The sequence below is a fragment of the Astatotilapia calliptera genome, chromosome 17 (assembly GCF_900246225.1).
Source record: "Astatotilapia calliptera chromosome 17, fAstCal1.2, whole genome shotgun sequence".
Lineage (NCBI taxonomy): Eukaryota > Metazoa > Chordata > Actinopteri > Cichliformes > Cichlidae > Astatotilapia > Astatotilapia calliptera.
In genome coordinates, this window is record NC_039318.1 from 9,901,755 (window position 1) to 9,920,600 (window position 18,846).

General features: G+C 39.1%; 1 protein-coding gene and 1 long non-coding RNA gene across 2 annotated transcripts; both read right to left on the reverse strand.

The window, feature by feature from the left end:
* Nucleotides 1–1,544: 1,544 nt before the first annotated feature.
* On the reverse strand, nucleotides 1,545–7,521 carry dnajc19 (DnaJ (Hsp40) homolog, subfamily C, member 19). Its single transcript, XM_026147477.1, has 6 exons — nucleotides 7,384–7,521; nucleotides 6,977–7,028; nucleotides 3,343–3,416; nucleotides 3,122–3,201; nucleotides 2,832–2,902; nucleotides 1,545–1,781 (listed from the first exon to the last, which is right to left on the reverse strand). The coding sequence occupies exons 1-6, from the start codon at nucleotides 7,384–7,386 to the stop codon at nucleotides 1,711–1,713; spliced, it is 351 nt and encodes a 116-aa protein (XP_026003262.1). The 5' UTR covers nucleotides 7,387–7,521; the 3' UTR covers nucleotides 1,545–1,710.
* Nucleotides 7,522–7,674: 153 nt separating this feature from the next.
* On the reverse strand, nucleotides 7,675–9,014 carry LOC113009271 (uncharacterized). Its single transcript, XR_003270148.1, has 4 exons — nucleotides 8,828–9,014; nucleotides 8,211–8,336; nucleotides 7,849–8,040; nucleotides 7,675–7,731 (listed from the first exon to the last, which is right to left on the reverse strand). It is a non-coding gene; the product is annotated as an uncharacterized LOC113009271 (long non-coding RNA).
* Nucleotides 9,015–18,846: the final 9,832 nt, after the last annotated feature.

Sequence of the window (18,846 nt, forward strand, 5' to 3'; positions counted from 1 at the left end):
GAGCAACACGGACTTTCAACTCCCGCCACAGATGTTCTATGGGGTTGAGGTCTGGAGACTGGCTAGGCCACTCCAGGACTTTCAAATGCTTCTTACGGAGCCACTCCTTTGTTGCCCGGGCGGTGTGTTTTGGATCATTGTCATGTTGGAAGACCCAGCCTCGTTTCATCTTCAAAGTTGTCACTGATGGAAGGAGGTTTTGGCTCAAAATCTCACGATACATGGCCCCATTCATTCTGTCCTTAACACGGATCAGTCGTCCTGTCCCCTTGGCAGAAAAACAGCCCCATAGCATGATGTTTCCACCCCCATGCTTCACAGTAAGTATGGTGTTCTTGGGATGCAACTCAGTATTCTTCGTCCTCCAAACACGACGAGTTGAGTTTATACCAAAAAGTTCTACTTTGGTTTCATCTGACCACATGACATTCTCCCAATCCTCTGCTGTATCATCCATGTGCTCTCTGGCAAACTTCAGACGGGCCTGGACATGCACTGGCTTCAGCAGCGGAACACGTCTGGCACTGCGGGATTTGATTTCCTGCCGTTGTAGTGTGTTACTGATGGTGACCTTTGTTACTTTGGTCCCAGCTCTCTGCAGGTCATTCACCAGGTCCCCCCGTGTGGTTCTGGGATCTTTGCTCACCGTTCTCATGATCATTTTGACCCCACGGGATGAGATCTTGCGTGAAGCCCCAGATCGAGGGAGATTATCAGTGGTCTTGTATGTCTTCCATTTTCTGATGATTGCTCCCACAGTTGATTTTTTTCACACCAAGCTGCTTGCCTATTGTAGATTCACTCTTCCCAGTCTGGTGCAGGTCTACAATACTTTTCCTGGTGTCCTTCGAAAGCTCTTTGGTCTTGGCCATGGCGGAGTTTGGAGTCTGACTGTTTGAGGCTGTGGACAGGTGTCTTTTATACAGATGATGAGTTCAAACAGGTGCCATTCATACAGGTAACGAGTGGGGGACAGAAAAGCTTCTTACAGAAGACGTTACAGGTCTGTGAGAGCCAGAGATTTTCCTTGTTTGAGGTGACCAAATACTTATTTTCCACCCTAATTTATGAATAAATTCTTTACAAATCCTACCATGTGGATTCATGGATTTTTTTTTCACATTCTGTCTCTCACAGTTGAAGTGTACCTCTGGTGCAAATTACTGACCTCTGTCATCATTTTAAGTGGGGGAACTTGCACAATCGGTGGCTGACTAAATACTTTTTTGCCCCACTGTAAGTGTAATTTCAGTAAGCACAGGAACATTTAAGTTTCTGCTAATGCTAAAGTGTTCAAACCAACTAACATTTTACCACATTAACAACAGCGTGCTGTCGCTAAAAAAAGACATGCAACATAATATTCACATGTCCAAATGTATCTAGTAAAATCACAAGTAGAAAAACTGTCTTTGTTCTCTCACAAAATGCATAATACTCAATGACTCCATTAAGTTTAGCAACTGCTTATGAGACATCTGTAGGTTGGACTAAGAAACACACTTCATGTGTGATCTTAAAAAACACAAAACAACAATTTGAAGTTCTGTCAAATGGAAACCTCTTTATAGAATTTCACAAAGTCAATATAAACTGAGCAGTAATAATGGCAGGATTCTGGTCTGCACTTGTACAGCGTGATTTTATTTTTAGAACAATCAGTTAGAAAAACTTTCAAGTCAGTCAGTGCATGAATAAGCATCTCCACTTTTATTTCTTGGCCTGCCCGTCCATCAGATCCTTTGCTTCGTTTATCTTTGCTGCTAAGTAGGGAGATCCACCTGCAACACACACACACACACACACACACACACACACACACACACACACACACACACACACACATAATCACACTTCACGTTGAACAACAAAACAGTTCCTTTTACTATGCAGGATGTTGACAATACACCTAAGACCTGTTAACAGACTTGCCACTCATGCGTAACAGCTCAGGACTACATTCTGAAGTTAAATGTTATGTAAACTTTATTTATACAGCACCTTTCACAGGTCAAAACCCACAAAGTGGGTAAATAAAAACAATAAAAACAGGCATATAAAAACACAGAAGACAAAATGATAAAACAGCATACATATGACATCATACAGCCTAAAACTAGTTAAAAGCCAGTCTGAATAAGCGAGTCTCCAGCTGCTTGATTTTTTTTTGCATGATCAGCTTTTCATTGTAAATAAAGTGCAATTGTGAAACGTGGTCACCGATTTTTATGAAGGTTCTCGAGCCAGTGCAGTGTTTTCCAGAACAGAGCTGTGTCGTTTCTTCTGCAGTGATGCCTCAGACTTGTGTGCACAAATACCAGGAGGGTTGAAAGCTTTTAAAGTCTGAGAAGAACTTTATTCCTTGATTTTATTTTTTTGTTGACTGCAAACAAGTTTGAAACTATTTTATTGTTTTATACACCTTGATATATAATCCTAAAGCTGAACACCTCTCTGGACTTTGTGGACCTTGTATCATATTTGTACATTTGGCAGGACTATGTCTGAATGAACTTTTTATGCTTATTCTTTTGTAAAAATTCTGTTGCTCTGCTTTCAGTATACATGTCTCTGATTGTTCTGGTGCTTCAACGCAGCCATTTTTATCCAAATTTGCTGACAGCTACACTGGGAAGTCCCTGCTTGACTTATAAAGTTGACCACCGCTATAGGCAAAGGCAAGTGAAGCCAGATAATGGAAAGATACTCTGATTATACTGAACTTTGTTCATAGTATTTTAGTGGTATTTTGTTTATTTTTTATTTTCACTAGATAACAGACTCATCAGAAAAATAGTCGGTATTTGAGTAAGCACTAAGCTTTCTCTTACCTCTATCTGGATGGTTCAGGATCATCAGTTTTCTATGAGCTTCTCTGATCTTATTCTTGTTGGCTGTGGGACTGAAGACAGAATAGTGGTGCAACAGTAAATGTATGTAACAGTGAGTTATTATGAGTGATTAGTGGTGGTTGTTAAATGTGCTGCTGTAGTGGAGAGACTACAAACAACACAACAAGGTAGCCGTGCAGCACAAGACCAAACCTCTCTGAACCTGGAAGTATTGTAACATCACAGATAGACTAAGAATCAGTGCTGAGTGCTGATCAGCATCCACATACCTGACACCTAAAACCAGAGCAGCTTCTCTCTTTGTCATCTTTGGTTCAAATCCACCTCTATAGTAGCCTCCTCCAAATGCCTGAAACAATGTGTGCAGTCGAGGTTACGAGTTAGGAAAGAGAAAACGAAATGCAGACTGAATGCAAAGACCAACATGTGTCTGTGTTTTCTGCACATCGAACTGGCAGAGTTGTCACAGCAAACACGGGTTCCTTCTTACAGTTTTAGGGAAGCTCTGAAGGGCCTGTTTCATCTGGGGTTCCATCTGCTTCATGGCCTGCATGGCATAGCGACCTGGTACATGAAAAAGATGAGACATTTACAGTGATGGGCAAATCCACTTTATCTCAGATGACAAATCAATCTGTGGATTTGTCCCTTAAATGTTTTACTGTTAACACTGATGCGGTTTAGGGTTGGGCGCCGGTGCAACTAACAATACTTTTCCCACGATAATGCTACTATCACAGTACAACAATACAGATACAGTACTGACACTACAAGACAACCTGTAATATATGAAAATCTGAGAATATATTAACTAACAAAAAATCACCTAGACTCACCTAGCTTAACCGAACTACCAAAAAACATTTGTCTTACATCTTCAGTTTCTGCTTAATAATTTATTTGTTGAAAATCAATAAAAAGCCACATAACTTAGAAACTATGATTCTTACAAGTGTGTTGTGTACTGTAAACATATAGAGAGCGTTGTGTAAAGATTTAAAATATCATCACATTTGACCTCTGACCTCTTCTTTAAAGTCAAAGAATGTCAAACTTTCATCTTTTATCTGTAAAACTACTTCAAGTTCTACTACCTTTGTTTAGGACATGATACTGGTATATGGGGATTCTAAAAGTCACATCATAGTTTGCCTCCAAATATCATGTCACCTCTCCCTTCACTAGGGATGGGTATCGTTTAGGTTTTATCCGATACCGGTGCCAAACCGGTACTTTTGAAACGGTGCCGGTGCTTAAACGGTGCTCGAACCGGTGCTCGAACCGGTGCTTAAAGAATGGAGAACACAAACTTTGTCCAAAAACCTCTCGTGTTCAGCTGTTTGTTTGTTTTTTGTAACAAGATAACAATGTTAGCCTTTTCTGCAGCTATGGGGCATATATGGCATCACTCTTGGCTGGAAGCAGTGCTTAAACAATGGAAAAAAAACACAAACTTTGTCCAAAAACCTCTCATGTTTAGCTGTTTTCCACTTTTTCTTTGGTCATTTTAGCCTTTTTGTCCAGGGTGAAGGGAGTATCTGCCATCAAACAAGAGGACAGCCGCATGTATTTATGATGATGTTTGCTAGTTCACCTTACATGCATTAATGTAATAACGTGGTTAGCCTACTCAACGTAAATTACACTCGAACAACATTAAGCTACTCACGCAGAGAAGAACGGCTGCTGCTGCCATCATCATCCTCATCATTTCTGCTACACTGGCAGGGCTAGGGGCCAGGACTCTATTCTTCGGGTTTTTGGGGGATGTTGCTCTGGGTCCGATAACTGGCAACCCACCCAACGTGCACAGTGTGAGGTCTCGCAGCAAGCTATCAAATACGGCGCATTTCTCGGCTATTAAAAAAAACGCTATGCGTCGCCAGCTGTTTAATCGGATTTGAGGTGTTACCTCCTTTGACAGTATCACAGTATCAGCTTAAAGCACTTGTTGCAGGCTGCTGAGTTTGCATCTTTTGCTGTGAAGTACAGCCAGACTTTTGACCGCTTCGCCTTGGACATTTTTAATTTGTAGCTCTGCTCTAACTGAACGTACGTACCTGGCCCCGCCTACTATCCTGGGAAACGTAAAATGATTGGCTAGAAGTGTATCACAGCTCAGGAAAAAAAAGCACCGAAATAAAGCACCGAAATGTGCGCTTCTTTTCGGTCTGGTTACTACCGTTTATGTCAGAACCGGTGCCATCACCGGTACCCATCCCTACCCTTCACTTTTACATTTCACGCCTGCCTTTCTTTCAAGTTTATTAATATTATACAATAAACTCCAGTTATTCATGTCCACCTATTTACAAATTAATACCTATAATCCATAGAGGTGGGAATCACCATACATCTCACGATACGATATTATCACAATACTTAACGCACGATACGATATTATTGCAATTTTTTAAAAATATTTTGCGATATTCAGATTCTGTACATAAAGGTAAACTTTATCAATATTCATATCTAATATCAAAGTCTCGCACTCAGTCTTTCTCTCATTTCAGTCAGTTTTATTGTTGACAAACTGAACGGTTTATATTACAGTCTAGTCCAACTTAACTGAATGCAACCATCTGGTACAATTATAGCTATTCTGAACTATGCAATTTATGAAAACTATGCAGCCCATTCAGCAACTGAAGAATTTGAAAGTAAATTAAAACAAAATATAATTTTACATTAAATAAAAAAGTTTTAAACTTAATTAAAATAAAACATGTCTTAAATTAAAATAAGTAAACTGTCATGTTTATTGCTGCCATAAAAAAAGTTAAACACATTTGGACAGTGAAGGAATGTCAGGATTCTTGCTCAGAAAAAGGATCAACATGCTCTGAAGTCATATCACGATACTACACAGTATCGATTATTCCCCCCACCCCTAATAATCCATGACCTACTCCAAAATAATGTTTGTGGAATCAAAGTAAGCATGTCATGCCACCCTTATCTGATTTTTTCCTGCACTTCAAACTTCCTAAACTTTATATAATACTACTCCCTTAAAAGTAAATACTGCCCAGAGATTAAACGACGTTGGCAGAGGTTTGCACTCTCAGGTTTCTGTAATGTAAATGTTCTTCATAATTTAATATCTGCTTTGGAGGCGAGGAGCATTCGCATACTGTTAAATTAAACCTTAAACACAAGGTTTCATGTAGTTTCTGTCAACACACACAGGACTCGCCCTTGACCTACTGATAGATGACAAACGGAAAACCAACATAAACATGAAAGTTAAATCATTCAGTGGTTTTGGTTTTGAGTCAAAAAGAATCTGTTATGATATGGGACGGATAGAACAACAGTCTTCCAAAATATAATATTTATCATTTGTGATGATGGTGCTGCAAAACACCAACTATTATAACTGCAAGTCTATTAGTCAGACTGTAAATCTGTGTTTCACACCATCCTTCCTTCCCTTTAGATTAAATGCATTTACAAAGTGCTTCGCAGTCTACAAACATTTCTAACAATGCTTTTTACTATACATACTATGTGTGGAAAGCTCTGTCACACTGCTGCTGCGCTGCCTGCAACATGTGTTACATTTAGTCTGCATTGTGTGTTTAACCTTTTTCTATGTTAAACATTAAAATTTGCTTTACTTTTGTTAAATATGCGGCTCTACTCTATATGTTTGTGATCAGTCACTCGCTGCCAAAACCGCCTCTTTTATGCGAGTGCTGTCATTGCTAGACCAGGAAATCCAGGGTCGAGTTACTGGGTTGATATCTAGCTTAACCTGACCACTTAGCTAGATTGCCGATGTTGAGAGGTCTAACCACACAGTTATATTTTCTTCATTACATTATTTGTAAGACAGTTCAAGCCTCTTATTCCTGCTCGGGATAGTATATTAAGCAAAATGACACTATAAATGTGCAAAGTGCAAATAACACTATTAAAAAGTTGTCAAAAACATATGTAAATTTACAAAAATAGAACTACGTAGAGCTATTTTTATGTCATCCATATATGTGTATGCATTTTGTTTAATAGTTTCCTTGCAATTCAAGTGCTTTGTACTGAAGTTCAATGTCCATGGTGCTGTACACTCGTGAAACCCTGTCTGACAAAGTTAACAACAAAATTTTCCATTCACGGACCTGCAAATCCAGCTGCTGCCAGAGCCAGTCCCACTGCCACCATGGAGCTGGCCTGCGGAGGCAGAAAGGTGGAAATCAGAAAGCTTCATGACATTAGGGGATACAAAGCAAATCAGCAGACCAGTGACCGCGTTGGAGCTCGCTGCGAAACCCAAGCGGCGTGTTTACATTTGATTTAAACCTATCAATGGTCCAATTATCAGGCTAATAGTGACGTGCTGGTTAAAATAAGAAGAACACCAAACTTTAGCTTAGCTTGGTCCAGTCGTGTTGGGTCATATGCACGTTTAAGTAAAGCTAACACTAGCTTAGCTATTAAAAATAACGCCTTCAAACGCTATTTCCGTAGTCTCTCGAGCATGCAACCATTTTCACATTTCATGTGGTAAATCACGATTTCAACTTACCATGTTTCTGTGTTATGTTCCGTTTATGCTGAAGATTACGACCATAACTTTTGACCTCTCATGTTTTCGTGGCTCAGGCGTCCATGTGTTTATGCCGGAAATGAAAGAGAACTGTCGTAAACGCCGGGTAAACGCAACTCGCAGCTGTTTCCTTGGTTTCTAACGTTTGTGTTTATTCCTGGATAAATAAAAATTTGCGGGAAAGTTATTTGACTTTATAAAACCATACAGTTAAAAGAAAAAAAACACAGGTTAAACATTTTAAGGGAAACATTTTTTTAAAAGGGAAAAAAAATTGAAAATAATACTTTACCCAGTTTATGTCAATGAAAATATTCTGTTGTGATTCTAGGATGAGACAAGTACAAGTAGTGAATGTGCAAACTCGTGTTAATGCTTATGCAAGGTAGTTTATTAGTGTGACAGATACTTCTAATAATACTGTAAGAAATAGTGCAATTATACTTAATAGCTGTGATGAGGTGGTAGAAGAGCAGTGTTGATTATTTTATTCAGGTGTCTAATGGTCTTTGGGTAGAAGGTGTTTGAGAGTCGTTTAGTCCTCAATTTCAGACTCCTGTAGTGTGAATAGATGACGCTGTAGGTGATGTTAATTATGTTTTGGGCCCTCCCGATGATGCTGGTGCTATGAATCCCCTGTAGTAAAGGAAAGGTTACTCCTGAGATATACATTAAAAATTTTATCCCGCTGTAATGAACAGTGTAAATAAATAACCACTGTAATTCTGGTAGTAATCACACTTTCAGCTACACATGCATAAGAAAACAACAACAACAACAAAACCTTAAAGATCACAGATGCATACCTTTGTAATTTCTTTAATCTCTTCAGTCTGATGATTTCATTTTCCCCTTTGAATATTGCCTCTAATGTTGGTCTTAGCTGTGTGTACTTTCCCCTCCCATGCTACTCTTGGTCCTTTTCATGAATGCTGTTGGAAGTTGGAACCTGACATGAACCTTTTTGGCAGTGAGTTCAATTTTATTAGTTTCAAAAGCACATTTTAATTTTTAAATTGTGGGTCTCTGTGTGGTCAAACTAGATGCTATTGTTAGCAACCCGTTAAATACTAGCTTAAACTGAATGCTTTTTGAATGCTTTTCTTGTCACACGTGTTTCTGGTATGTATACTCATATTATAGGTAGCTGGTGAGTGTGATACACCGCAGCTCAGGAGTGACTAGAACACTTGAAGTGTGATACACAGCTAATGTTAGCATTTAAAGTGCACTGGGAGGCCAGGGCTAAAAAAATAATTAAACTAAATAGTAGTTTAGCTAATTAGCAATTTAACCCTTTGTTAAAGAGCTACATGCACTGGAACAGCTAAGACTGTTTTCCAGCAAGTAAAACTTCTTGCCAAAAAAGTGCGCGTGGGTTCAGCCGCTAAGCGTGCTGGTTGATCAGAGGATGGCCACCTACATCTACGTCGTGTTCCAGAACAGTAGCGCGAGACGGAGTGTTGGCAAACAGGGAAAGGTGATTTTCAATCAGACAGCACACATTCTTCTTGGCAGAGTCATCCAAGTGTTTTGGGTGGGATTTTAAATTGTCTAATATTTCTGAGTTGAGAGCAACCCTCGGCACAAACAAAAAGTAAACCATCACTTTCTGGATTGTACTGAGACGCTGATGCTGGCACAACTACGGGCATTAGTGATGGGATTTCCGGCTGTTTTTAGAGAACCGGCTCTTTCGGCTCGACTCACTAAAAAGAGCCGGGTCTTTCGGCTGTTTTTAGAGAACCGGGTCTTCAGGTTGTTTTGTTGCTTTAATTAATTTATTATTAACAATAATATAAAATTATGTACAAAAGGAATTACTAATGTAAAAAAAAAGTGGTTTTATTTATATATGTTTATATATAAATATATACAGTGGCCCCTAGAGACAAAACACGTACAAACTCCAAAACACATTTCTAGCATTAACTGAACTTCAAAACAGAGCTACCTAGATCACTTAAATTACACAATTGAAATATGTGTATTGTTTGTGTATTTATACACAAGCACTCATATATATTCAAATAATTAAAAAAAAAAAGTTCATTTACCTGTTACTATCACACACCAAATCCGGTCGTTTGAAGTTTGTACGTGCTTTGTCTGTAGGGGCCACCTTAAATATACTTTTATTTATTCACTCCACATAAAATGTAATAAATAAATCATATAATACAAAAACCAACTAGTCACATTTCAACTTTTAACTATTTAAATTTTCAGCTTTTTCCTTTTAAACAAATTTAAAATGAAACAACACAAAACACTGCAAATCACAACACAATCGCAACGCTCTGTTTCTGTGCTACTGCGAGCGTAACTACCGCCCCTCCCCCCTCTGCTCAGTGCAAAGCACAAGCTCGCATGCGGAGTGAAGTGGAAAAAAAGTGCGAAAGAGAGGGTGATAGAAAGAAAAAAAAACACGGCTCTCGATAAGGAGCCGGCTCGCATCGTTCACGTCAAAGCTCCGGCTCTAAGAGCCATTTCGTTCGCAACTGCCACATCACTAACGGGCATAGCTGATGGCACAGCCAGGGATGAAGAGGAGTTTACACTTGTATGGCAAACGAAATAAGGCTTCATCAGGTTAACGTGACACACACAACGTTTTTTCCTATGGTCTGGGGTACCTGCAAACATTATCAGCATCACTCAATTTCTCTTGGACAGAGTAGGGCCCACCGAACTTTGCCTGGAGATAGGGTTTTCAAAACAGCCACTTGATGATGGGAACCAATCAGCGGCTGCCAGCTCTCCAATTAGAAAGAGAACCTGCAGAGACACTCAACGGCACAGAACACACACATGGAAGAAAATCCAGACACTGATTCAAAATATGACCAGAGCCCTAACCCACACTGGTGATTAAGAAGTCTGAAAAACTCACTAAAACAAATTTATCAAATGTTAAACACTAGGCTTTAAAGGGTTAAAAAGAAGGAAAGCAATGGCTGGCTCTGCAACAGCAGACATCCTGAAAGATCCCAGAAGACAATTAAAGTGTGTGATGGCTGAATTATTTTTATGGTTAAGAAAAATAACTTCAGAGCATCTAACCAAGTCAAGAACAATCTTGAGCTGTATCACTGTCAAAGTCAAGAGATGTCCTCATGAATGGAAAGTTTGCAACAAGGCTTTGAACAACTAGAGGGTTCTGGAAAAAAAGTATTTTTGGACAGATGAAACCAAGATGAGCTTGTACCAGAATGATGGAAAGAGAAGCACACGGTGAAGAAGAGAAACAGCTCATGATCTGAAGTGTACAATATCATCTGTCAAACATGGTGGAGGCAATCTTATGATTTAACAATGTATGGCTGCCAGTGGTACCAGACCATTGGTGTTTATTGATGATGTGTCTGCTGATAGAAGTATCAGGATGAACTGTTTTAGAAGTGGACGGGGCTATACTATCTGCTCAGATTTATCCAAATGCTGCAAAACCCATCAAACAGCAGTTGGTAGCACAAATGGATCATGACCCAAAGCATACTGCAAAAGCAGCCCAAAAGTTTCTCAAGGTAAAGAAATGGAATATTCTTTGATGGCCCTAATCAGTCACTTGATCTCATCCAAACAAAGCGTGCGTTTTAGTTACAAGCCCGAATACAATACTGGATACAAGACAATCACAGAGAGACCCACAAACAAGCAGCAGCATTTTTTTTCAAGCCTCTTAAAATGGAAGCCATATATAGAAGTGGCTGTCATTTACTAAACAGCTGGTCCAATACTTTTGTTAAACCCTTTAAATGAAAGCTGAAATCTGAGTTTTTATCATACCTTAAAGACTATTTAAAACTGACAGTGGTGGTGTACAGAGGATAAATTACAAAAATGATGCCATTGCTCAGATAAAACTTATTATGACAGTTACAATACAGCTAGACTAACAGCATGAGCAGACATAACACAAAACTAATAGTCTCATTTTGTGTAGACTACAGTGGAGGATAAAGGCTACAGCTGTATGCTATGCTGTGGTATATAGAGGCACCCTGGCTTTGGGTGACGGCTAGTTGTAGCACAGAAGATACTGTGAACATCTGCAGAGAGTCTGCAAGGAGCAATTTTAAACCGAACATGCCCCGCTGCGTTTCTCCCACCATTGGGCTGAAACATGACGGCAGGCAACACAATGGGACAGTGAAGGGCCTAATTATTGCCCCTATCATTTGCATAATTACAATGTTTTTTCTAAAGCAGGGGCAGTATAGAAATTGTAAATTGTAGTGGACTAGCTGTCTTTCCTTAGTGGAAGTCATATTTAAATGGAGAGAGCCTTTTCTGCTAGCCAGGCAGCCAGGCAGCCAGGCTCAGGCAAGAGGTCCCAATCAGCCAGCCTCACAGACTGCTCATTCAATAGGATTTAAAAAGCCAACTGTGTGGAGAAATGAGAGTTTTGCCCCCCAAATCATATGGAATTACAGTGCTGGTTGCATATGGGGGGAGCCAGTGGAAGGCACAAAAGCCCACAGGAAGCAGCTATTTCTGTGTGTTTTATTAACCCAACCAAGCAATTTAATTCTTTTGTTCGGGGGAGTTCTACTTCATTGATTAACAAAAGCGGGGATATAATTTTTTCAGCCCCTTTTGAAAAGCCTGAAATGTCAAGCCTTTTAAAGGAGATTATTCTGCCTGTGTGCGATGAATAGAGCCCAGAGTAACCTTTTGTCTACAATTAAATATTCCAGCATAAATATAAAAGAAAATCAGAGATGGGGAAGATTGAGTCAGGAGAGATTGGAGAGGTAGATCCTCTGCCCGATAGTGGCAACAGCCTGGCTCTAATTAGATATGCCAGGCGGGCTGTGAGCAGTCACTCTCCACAGCACGCCGAGAGAAGAGGCAGCCTGAGAGAAGAGGACAGAGGAAACCTATCTGCTCATCTGTCTGTCCAGCGCCTTCCTCTGGGCATCCACAAGGTATTTCAGGAGACTTTGTTTTGTTTTGTTTTCCGCTGTTATTTGTTTTCCCGACATCTTAGCTGCCAGAGAGGAAGGGTCTAAAAGGCAATGCCTTCTGGGAACTGCATAAGTAGATAGGGCTGAATGGGGGAAAAAAGTTGTGAGATTGTTTGTGATTGTGAGGAATGATTAGGATGACAATAAGATACTTTAGGGACAAAGAGTGGGTTTTTTGGCACTCTGGAGGTAGACAGTGAGGCTGTCTGAAGGAGATGAAGAGGGATGATATTAAGTTTTGTATCCCTGCAGTGCTGCATTTGATTGTGTTTTGTGAGTTGCAGTTGGACTTTGCATTTGCATTGTGCACTTAGTAGGCTGCAGTGTACAAGGTGACCTGCATGCTTTGATAGGAAAGCCGTGTGTTTATTCCTTACGGAAACATACAGCCGGTGATAAAGTTCTGTCATTAGCTGATTAGAAGTTTGTGCAAATGATCAGATGCTTTCCTCTAAATCGCACAGTTGCATGTAGTTCTGCTGGTTCAATTTGTGCTGAGCCGGTGCTAGTTAAAGTCAGGTTATGACCTCCTGTCAGCAGATTATTTTCCTGTCCAATCATTTTCTGGAGTGACTTCATTAGAACGACACCATTTCAGTAAGTAGGCGTGGTGCTTCTTCTTTTGGCTTTTTGACATCATGTGGTCATACATGGGACACTTTTTGACACAATTTTGATTTCTTTTTTAAAAAAGCCACGTGTTTCCTCGATTTAACCTGATGCTTGATGTGTAAAGTTCTGCAGTTTGTCTTCATACAAGCAAATTACTTTGAAATGAAGTGCTGCTGTGATCTTTGAACCACTAAAAATAGATTCTATCGTCACTATAGAAAGGGGCTCAGAGGAATGTATTAGAGGAATTTGTTTAAAAAACAAACAAACAAAAAGAATATGACTAGTGGATTGTCTTTCATGTGAAAACATTGCCACATAATTCTGAGATATGAAAAGCAGTATTTTTGAAGGTTTGTTGCTGGAGATAAAAAAAAAGCCGAAATATATCTGAGTGCAAGGAGGAACACCTTAGAGAGCCTTTCAGCTACAAAAATCATGCAACATTTTACACAGTGAAAAAGAAAGAAGGCAGTTGCTTTAATGGCCTACGCACAGTTGAGCAATTCAGTAATAATTACAACTGTGAGTTAAGTTTGTGGTGGTGAGCGTGGCGTTGACTCTGCCTGGAAAATAGATGCAACAGGCTCTCTAGGCCAGTCAAATGACTTGATGATGTCATCGTTCTGTGTTGCTGCTCCTTCCTCACTGTTTTAAATTCTCTCATCTTTAAGTTCTCTATGAAGGTGAAATGGGTCTTTTTGCATCAAGCAAGTTGAGAATGTTCATCTTTTGTGTAAAAAGCTGCTTTTCTTCCTCTGTTTTTCCAGTCAGGATGCCCCAGAAAGACATTGTGACTTTTTGCTTTTGTGCCAAGCTTAATTCAGAAGTAGTCACTCCATGGAAGTACCCATCGCATATACTTTTTTTATACGAGGAGTTTAGAATGAAATCAAACTAGATGAGCTTTCAGGGGAAAGACATTTTTTATGTACTAGATTAAAAAAAATTAATGTATAGAAAACTACAAAAGAAGTCTTTTAAATATTAACAGGTTTAATGAGTCTTGTCTTTTTGGGAATGATAAATGATAACCATGATGAACACAGTGTGAGTCACCAACACGTTCACAAATGTTTATTCAGCTACTGTGTTGATGATAAATGAAGCCCTCCCTCGTTCAAACAGTGTCTCACAGATTGTATACTGACAGAACGCCAGCCTGGAGTTAACTGGTGACATGTTGGTCCCAGCTGATGAACTCACGGTGTGCCTCCTGAGATGAATTACCTTGTGTTTGAATGTGAGTCTGATAGATTTCTAAGAAAATCCTGTTTCTGTACTGAACAAAAGCTTCGCCTCACCTGACGCGATGTTACATCTTTTATTTCCGACACAACAGCAGTGCTTGAAAGGGTTTTTTCTTAGAATAGCATCAAATCAAACCTGAGAAACACTGTCCCACTTTAGTTTCACTCCTTTAAATAGACATGCAAAGGTCCATGTGGGCTTGCTGTCTCAGAATATTAACTATTATTAATATTCATTGATGCAGACATTTGGTTAGATAGTAAATACTGTATTCTGATGAATATAACAGTCTCCTATATTTCATACAGTTTGAGGTATGCATATCAGACAGTTAGCAAGACATAATCATTTTTATGGTAACATGAAAAGTCAACATTTTTTAACAGAAAGTTTTTGGATCCAGGCTGTTTGTAAAGCAGTCAGTTGTATCTACCAAATTCATCGAGGTTAACATAATTCATCTATGTGTGTGTCTTGTTTCAGATTATTTGTTTGATGTGTGGCCCATCAATAACAATCAGCATGTTCTTCTGGAAAAACAAAACAAAACATACTGTCCACCCCTGTTGTACCTTGTGCTGTATTCAGGATATTTTCTGAATATTTGTTTTTTCCGATCTGTCCTGTTCACTCCATTGATCAACTCAGTGCAATGAACATGTTTTTTAAAAGAAACACAGGAAGCACAGTAAAATATATTTGATTCCCTCGAATTATAGTTTACGGTACTGTGCAACTTGAGCCATCCCTCTTTGAACAGTGGCTGCTTTTTCACTCGTTTTCAGTGCAGTCCTTGGATCTTAGCCCACAACTTGCTATATCTCAGCATGGTGTGCAGTGTGTTCCTGAAACTTCTGAGCAAACTGGACAAGTGAAAGACAAATACAAATGTGTCAGGCAAACAGTATGTGAAGGTCATGTTCTTAAGAATTAGGAAAAAATCCTGTAGAGACCCGACAAAGGGCCTGAGCAGTGTAGCTGGCCCTTCAGTTGATCCAGCTTCTGTTTGCTGATGATTCATCAGAAATTATCTCAGCGGAAGGGTGGAAGAAGGGAAACATGACCGGGGTATACTAAATTACACAAAAACTGGACTGAAAATCATTGGCAATAGTTCTTATGTAGCAGTGAAATCCAATTTTGAAATTCTGGGTTCTAATTGTTAATATTATCTACCATGCTATACATACCAGGAAGGAGGTACAGCTGTGAGTGTCTACAGCCATCTATAAAACACGGTGGAGGCTCTGTCGTGGTTTTGGGCTAATTTCTGCTAGTGGTCTTGAAGATGCTGTCATAACTGATGGAACTATGAATGCACAAACGTACTGTCAGGTTTTGATCAACCCTGCACTGCCATCTGCGGAGCATCGGATTGACAATAACTTTATTTTTAAGCATGAAAGTATCAGTACATATCGGTAAGCATCAAATACAGTGCTAATACATACTGTGCTTTCATTTATCTTTGTAGATTTGAGTAAAGTGTTGCAACTATTTTCTGTTTTCCTGACATATAAAGAAATGAGGGGTATCTCAAAACCTTTGCACAGTACTCTTCTAAACTTTTCTAAACCCTCTTGCATTTACCTAACATCAAGCAAGCCTTTACCAGGAACTGCCCCACATTCAAATCTGTTACCAACCCTGTTTTAATCTTAATCTTAACAGTCAACAGAAATACTAAACTAAGCTCTGCAAGAAGTGTACAACATGAAAAAACCCATCTTTGGGTGTTTTTTAATCATTTTTTTCTATGATTGTGAGAACACCCTGGTCCTTATAAGTAATGAAGCACACAACACACACACACACTTACAGCAGTGTGCCTGTGCTCAAGCAGTACTAACACACATGCATAAATCTAATGTCACCTCTATTCCAGCAGCCTGTTTGTTCCCAGAGGGCATCTTCAGAGCTTTGGAGGGCTGATTGGAGGAGACAGCAGTAATGACTGCAGGTCAGGAGGTCACAGCCCTGTTATGATAACGAAATTCTGGGGTCAAACGCCTTAACGGCAGCCCGTTGTGACTGCTGATGATGCCCCGATAACAGCAGATGAATAATACACTGTTATTTGAACAGTTTAAATCAGAATTAAATCAAGATTCATTCATAAATTGAATTTTCTTCTTGCTCAGTTGTCATGCCTCAAGTACGCCAACTCGGTAACCCTGACTGACCCAAATATAAGCTTTTTTTTGGAAAGTTATTTTATTTTATCATGCATTTAATTTGAAAATATTACAGTGGAAGAATTTTGAATGCTCACAGAAAATACGTTTGTGTATGGTTATAGACAGCAAATCAAGCAGAACATTTCAAAAACATACAATTTTGTTCTAATAGTTGCCAGTTACTCTGCAGACAGAAAACAAAACTGCAAAATACCTCACCATGTTTTTAATTTTTCTTTCTCTTTGTTACAGACTTTTTTTAACAGGAAATTCTTTCTTTCTTTCTTTCTTTCTTTCTTTCTTTCTTTCTTTCTTTCTTTCTTTCTTTCTTTCTTTCTTTCTTTCTTTCTTTCTTTCTTTCTTTCTTTCTTTCTTTTACACCAGAGTAGTTATTTGAATCAAGGCTGGTTGTAAAGTGGTCACTTTTATCTACCAAATTCATCAAGTTTACACATTTTCTGTACAAGGCCAAATAGTCTTTAAACATTGTGTAAAATCCTATAATTACATTAAATATCAGAGACATAGTAAAAATAATGTTAGTGAGATTTATTACATAATCTGAATTTTATACCAGTGCCAGTGCAGGTTCTTAGTAAGGAGTTACTTTAGTGCAGTTCTTTTCTCATATGCACAACACATGGCTATTGTTCTACAGAATAATCAAACTGGGACTTAGACAGTACCAGTGACTGTAGAAAACTGTTTTCTAAAGTCATTGAATGGTACTAAATGAAATAGATATACTTTTTTTTTTAACGTGTCTTTTATTTCCACATTTTTGACCATTAATGCTAGAAATTGTGCTTGAAATGTTGTCGACCACACAGTCATCATCTCTCTACATCCCCGAGCACACATGGAAACATTCAAACACATACAGTAGGCAGGTAGTCAGACATACAATATTGGCACACTTACTTCTACAGAGAGTCAGAGCACATGTATAAATCTGGCATAATGCTGATTTTTACTTTCCCCAAAGAGGACTGCTAGCTTGGCAGAAAGGAAACAAGAATTATTCAATCAAAAAGCTCTCCTTCCATATCCAGATTTGACTCCAGCCACATAAAGCTGGCCACATAATCCTTTTATCAAACCTTCCGATGCAATATTTTTATTGGAAATGCCCAGAGAGAGAAATAATATTAAGGTCATTTCTATATCTAGTTTATTTTTTTCCTTAGAAAAAAAAATAAATCAGCGCTGCCTTCCATTTTTATCTTGAGACAATAATTACTTCAGGTTTGTGGATGGAGACCTAACTGCTGATTATGAAGGTTCTCTGCCCACTAAGGGAATCTCTGTCTTCATCAGTAATAACAAAATCAAATTGCCCTCATTAAAAAAAAAGTGTGTGCATGTGTGTGTGTGTGTGTAGAGTTGGGGAGGGGGTCCACTGCGGTGATCAGGCAGGTTGAGGGGAAAATGTAGTCGGTCAGCTGGTGATGTTGGCTGCTACTACTAATATCTCTAAAGTGGTAGATATGGAAGCTGTGAGAGCTGCTATTCTGTCCTGTCAGCGTTTCACAGCTTTATATCTCTGCTCGCCAAAGCTCAGTGGGCTGAGCTTGGTGTGTGCAGCCAGTGGGGTTTTTACTGGACTGAAACCATTTTCTCTACTGGAAGAAAATTATCTCCTTTTCTACTACCTCCTTTGCTTCCAAGGGGTGTTTTGATTGTTTTCTGTTTCCTTCCTGGTGTGAATATAGCTGATAACTTACAGCTATACGTGTAGCTGTTAGATGTAGGTGAGCATCTATTTGTATGTACACCTGGCTGGAAAAAAAATTGGATAACTATCCGTACATATAGGCTCAAAACATGTGAACCATCTGAGAAGTTGTATTCAGTAATAATTTGTAAAACTTGGTCTGATCCAAGTCTCTCTTGCACAGTCTATCCTTTCTCCATGCTCTTGCCTCCAACCCATCAAGGCAGACGGCTGCCCCTCCCTGACCCTGGTTCTGCTGGAAGTTTCTTCCTGTTAAAAGGGAGTTTTTTCTTCCCACTGTCGCCAAGTACTTGTTCATAGAGGGTTGTCTGATTATTGGGGGTTTCTCTCTATTACTGTAGGATCTTTAACCTATAGCATAAAGCATCTTGTATAACGTTTTGTGTGTGACACGTGGCAGGTGAAGTGAACAAAATGTCTGGCAGCCTCTTTTATATGATTTATTTAGCTAGATTTGGATTCAAAAAATGTTTTATATAGCATGGAGACATTAACTCCGTGGGGTTTGGCTACAGTTACTTTCATATTGGTCTTGAATTACTGTTAATAAGCTGTACGACTGTAGCAAATCATAACGTCACACTGCTTAAGTGCTAACATGAGAAAAAAAGCACATCAAGCACAGATTTGTTGAGTTTTTAGCATAGCTAGAGACTTTTTTGTAAAAGACGGATGATTCCTGATGCTAGTCAGCTGT

Coding starts and splice junctions, on each gene's coding strand:
- dnajc19 (XM_026147477.1), bottom strand. Junction 3,417..6,976: donor GGCAGCAGCTGGATTTGCAG/GTCCGTGAATGG, acceptor TTCATGTACCAG/GTCGCTATGCCATGCAGGCC. Junction 1,782..2,831: donor CCTGAACCATCCAGATAGAG/GTAAGAGAAAGC, acceptor TGTGTGTTGCAG/GTGGATCTCCCTACTTAGCA.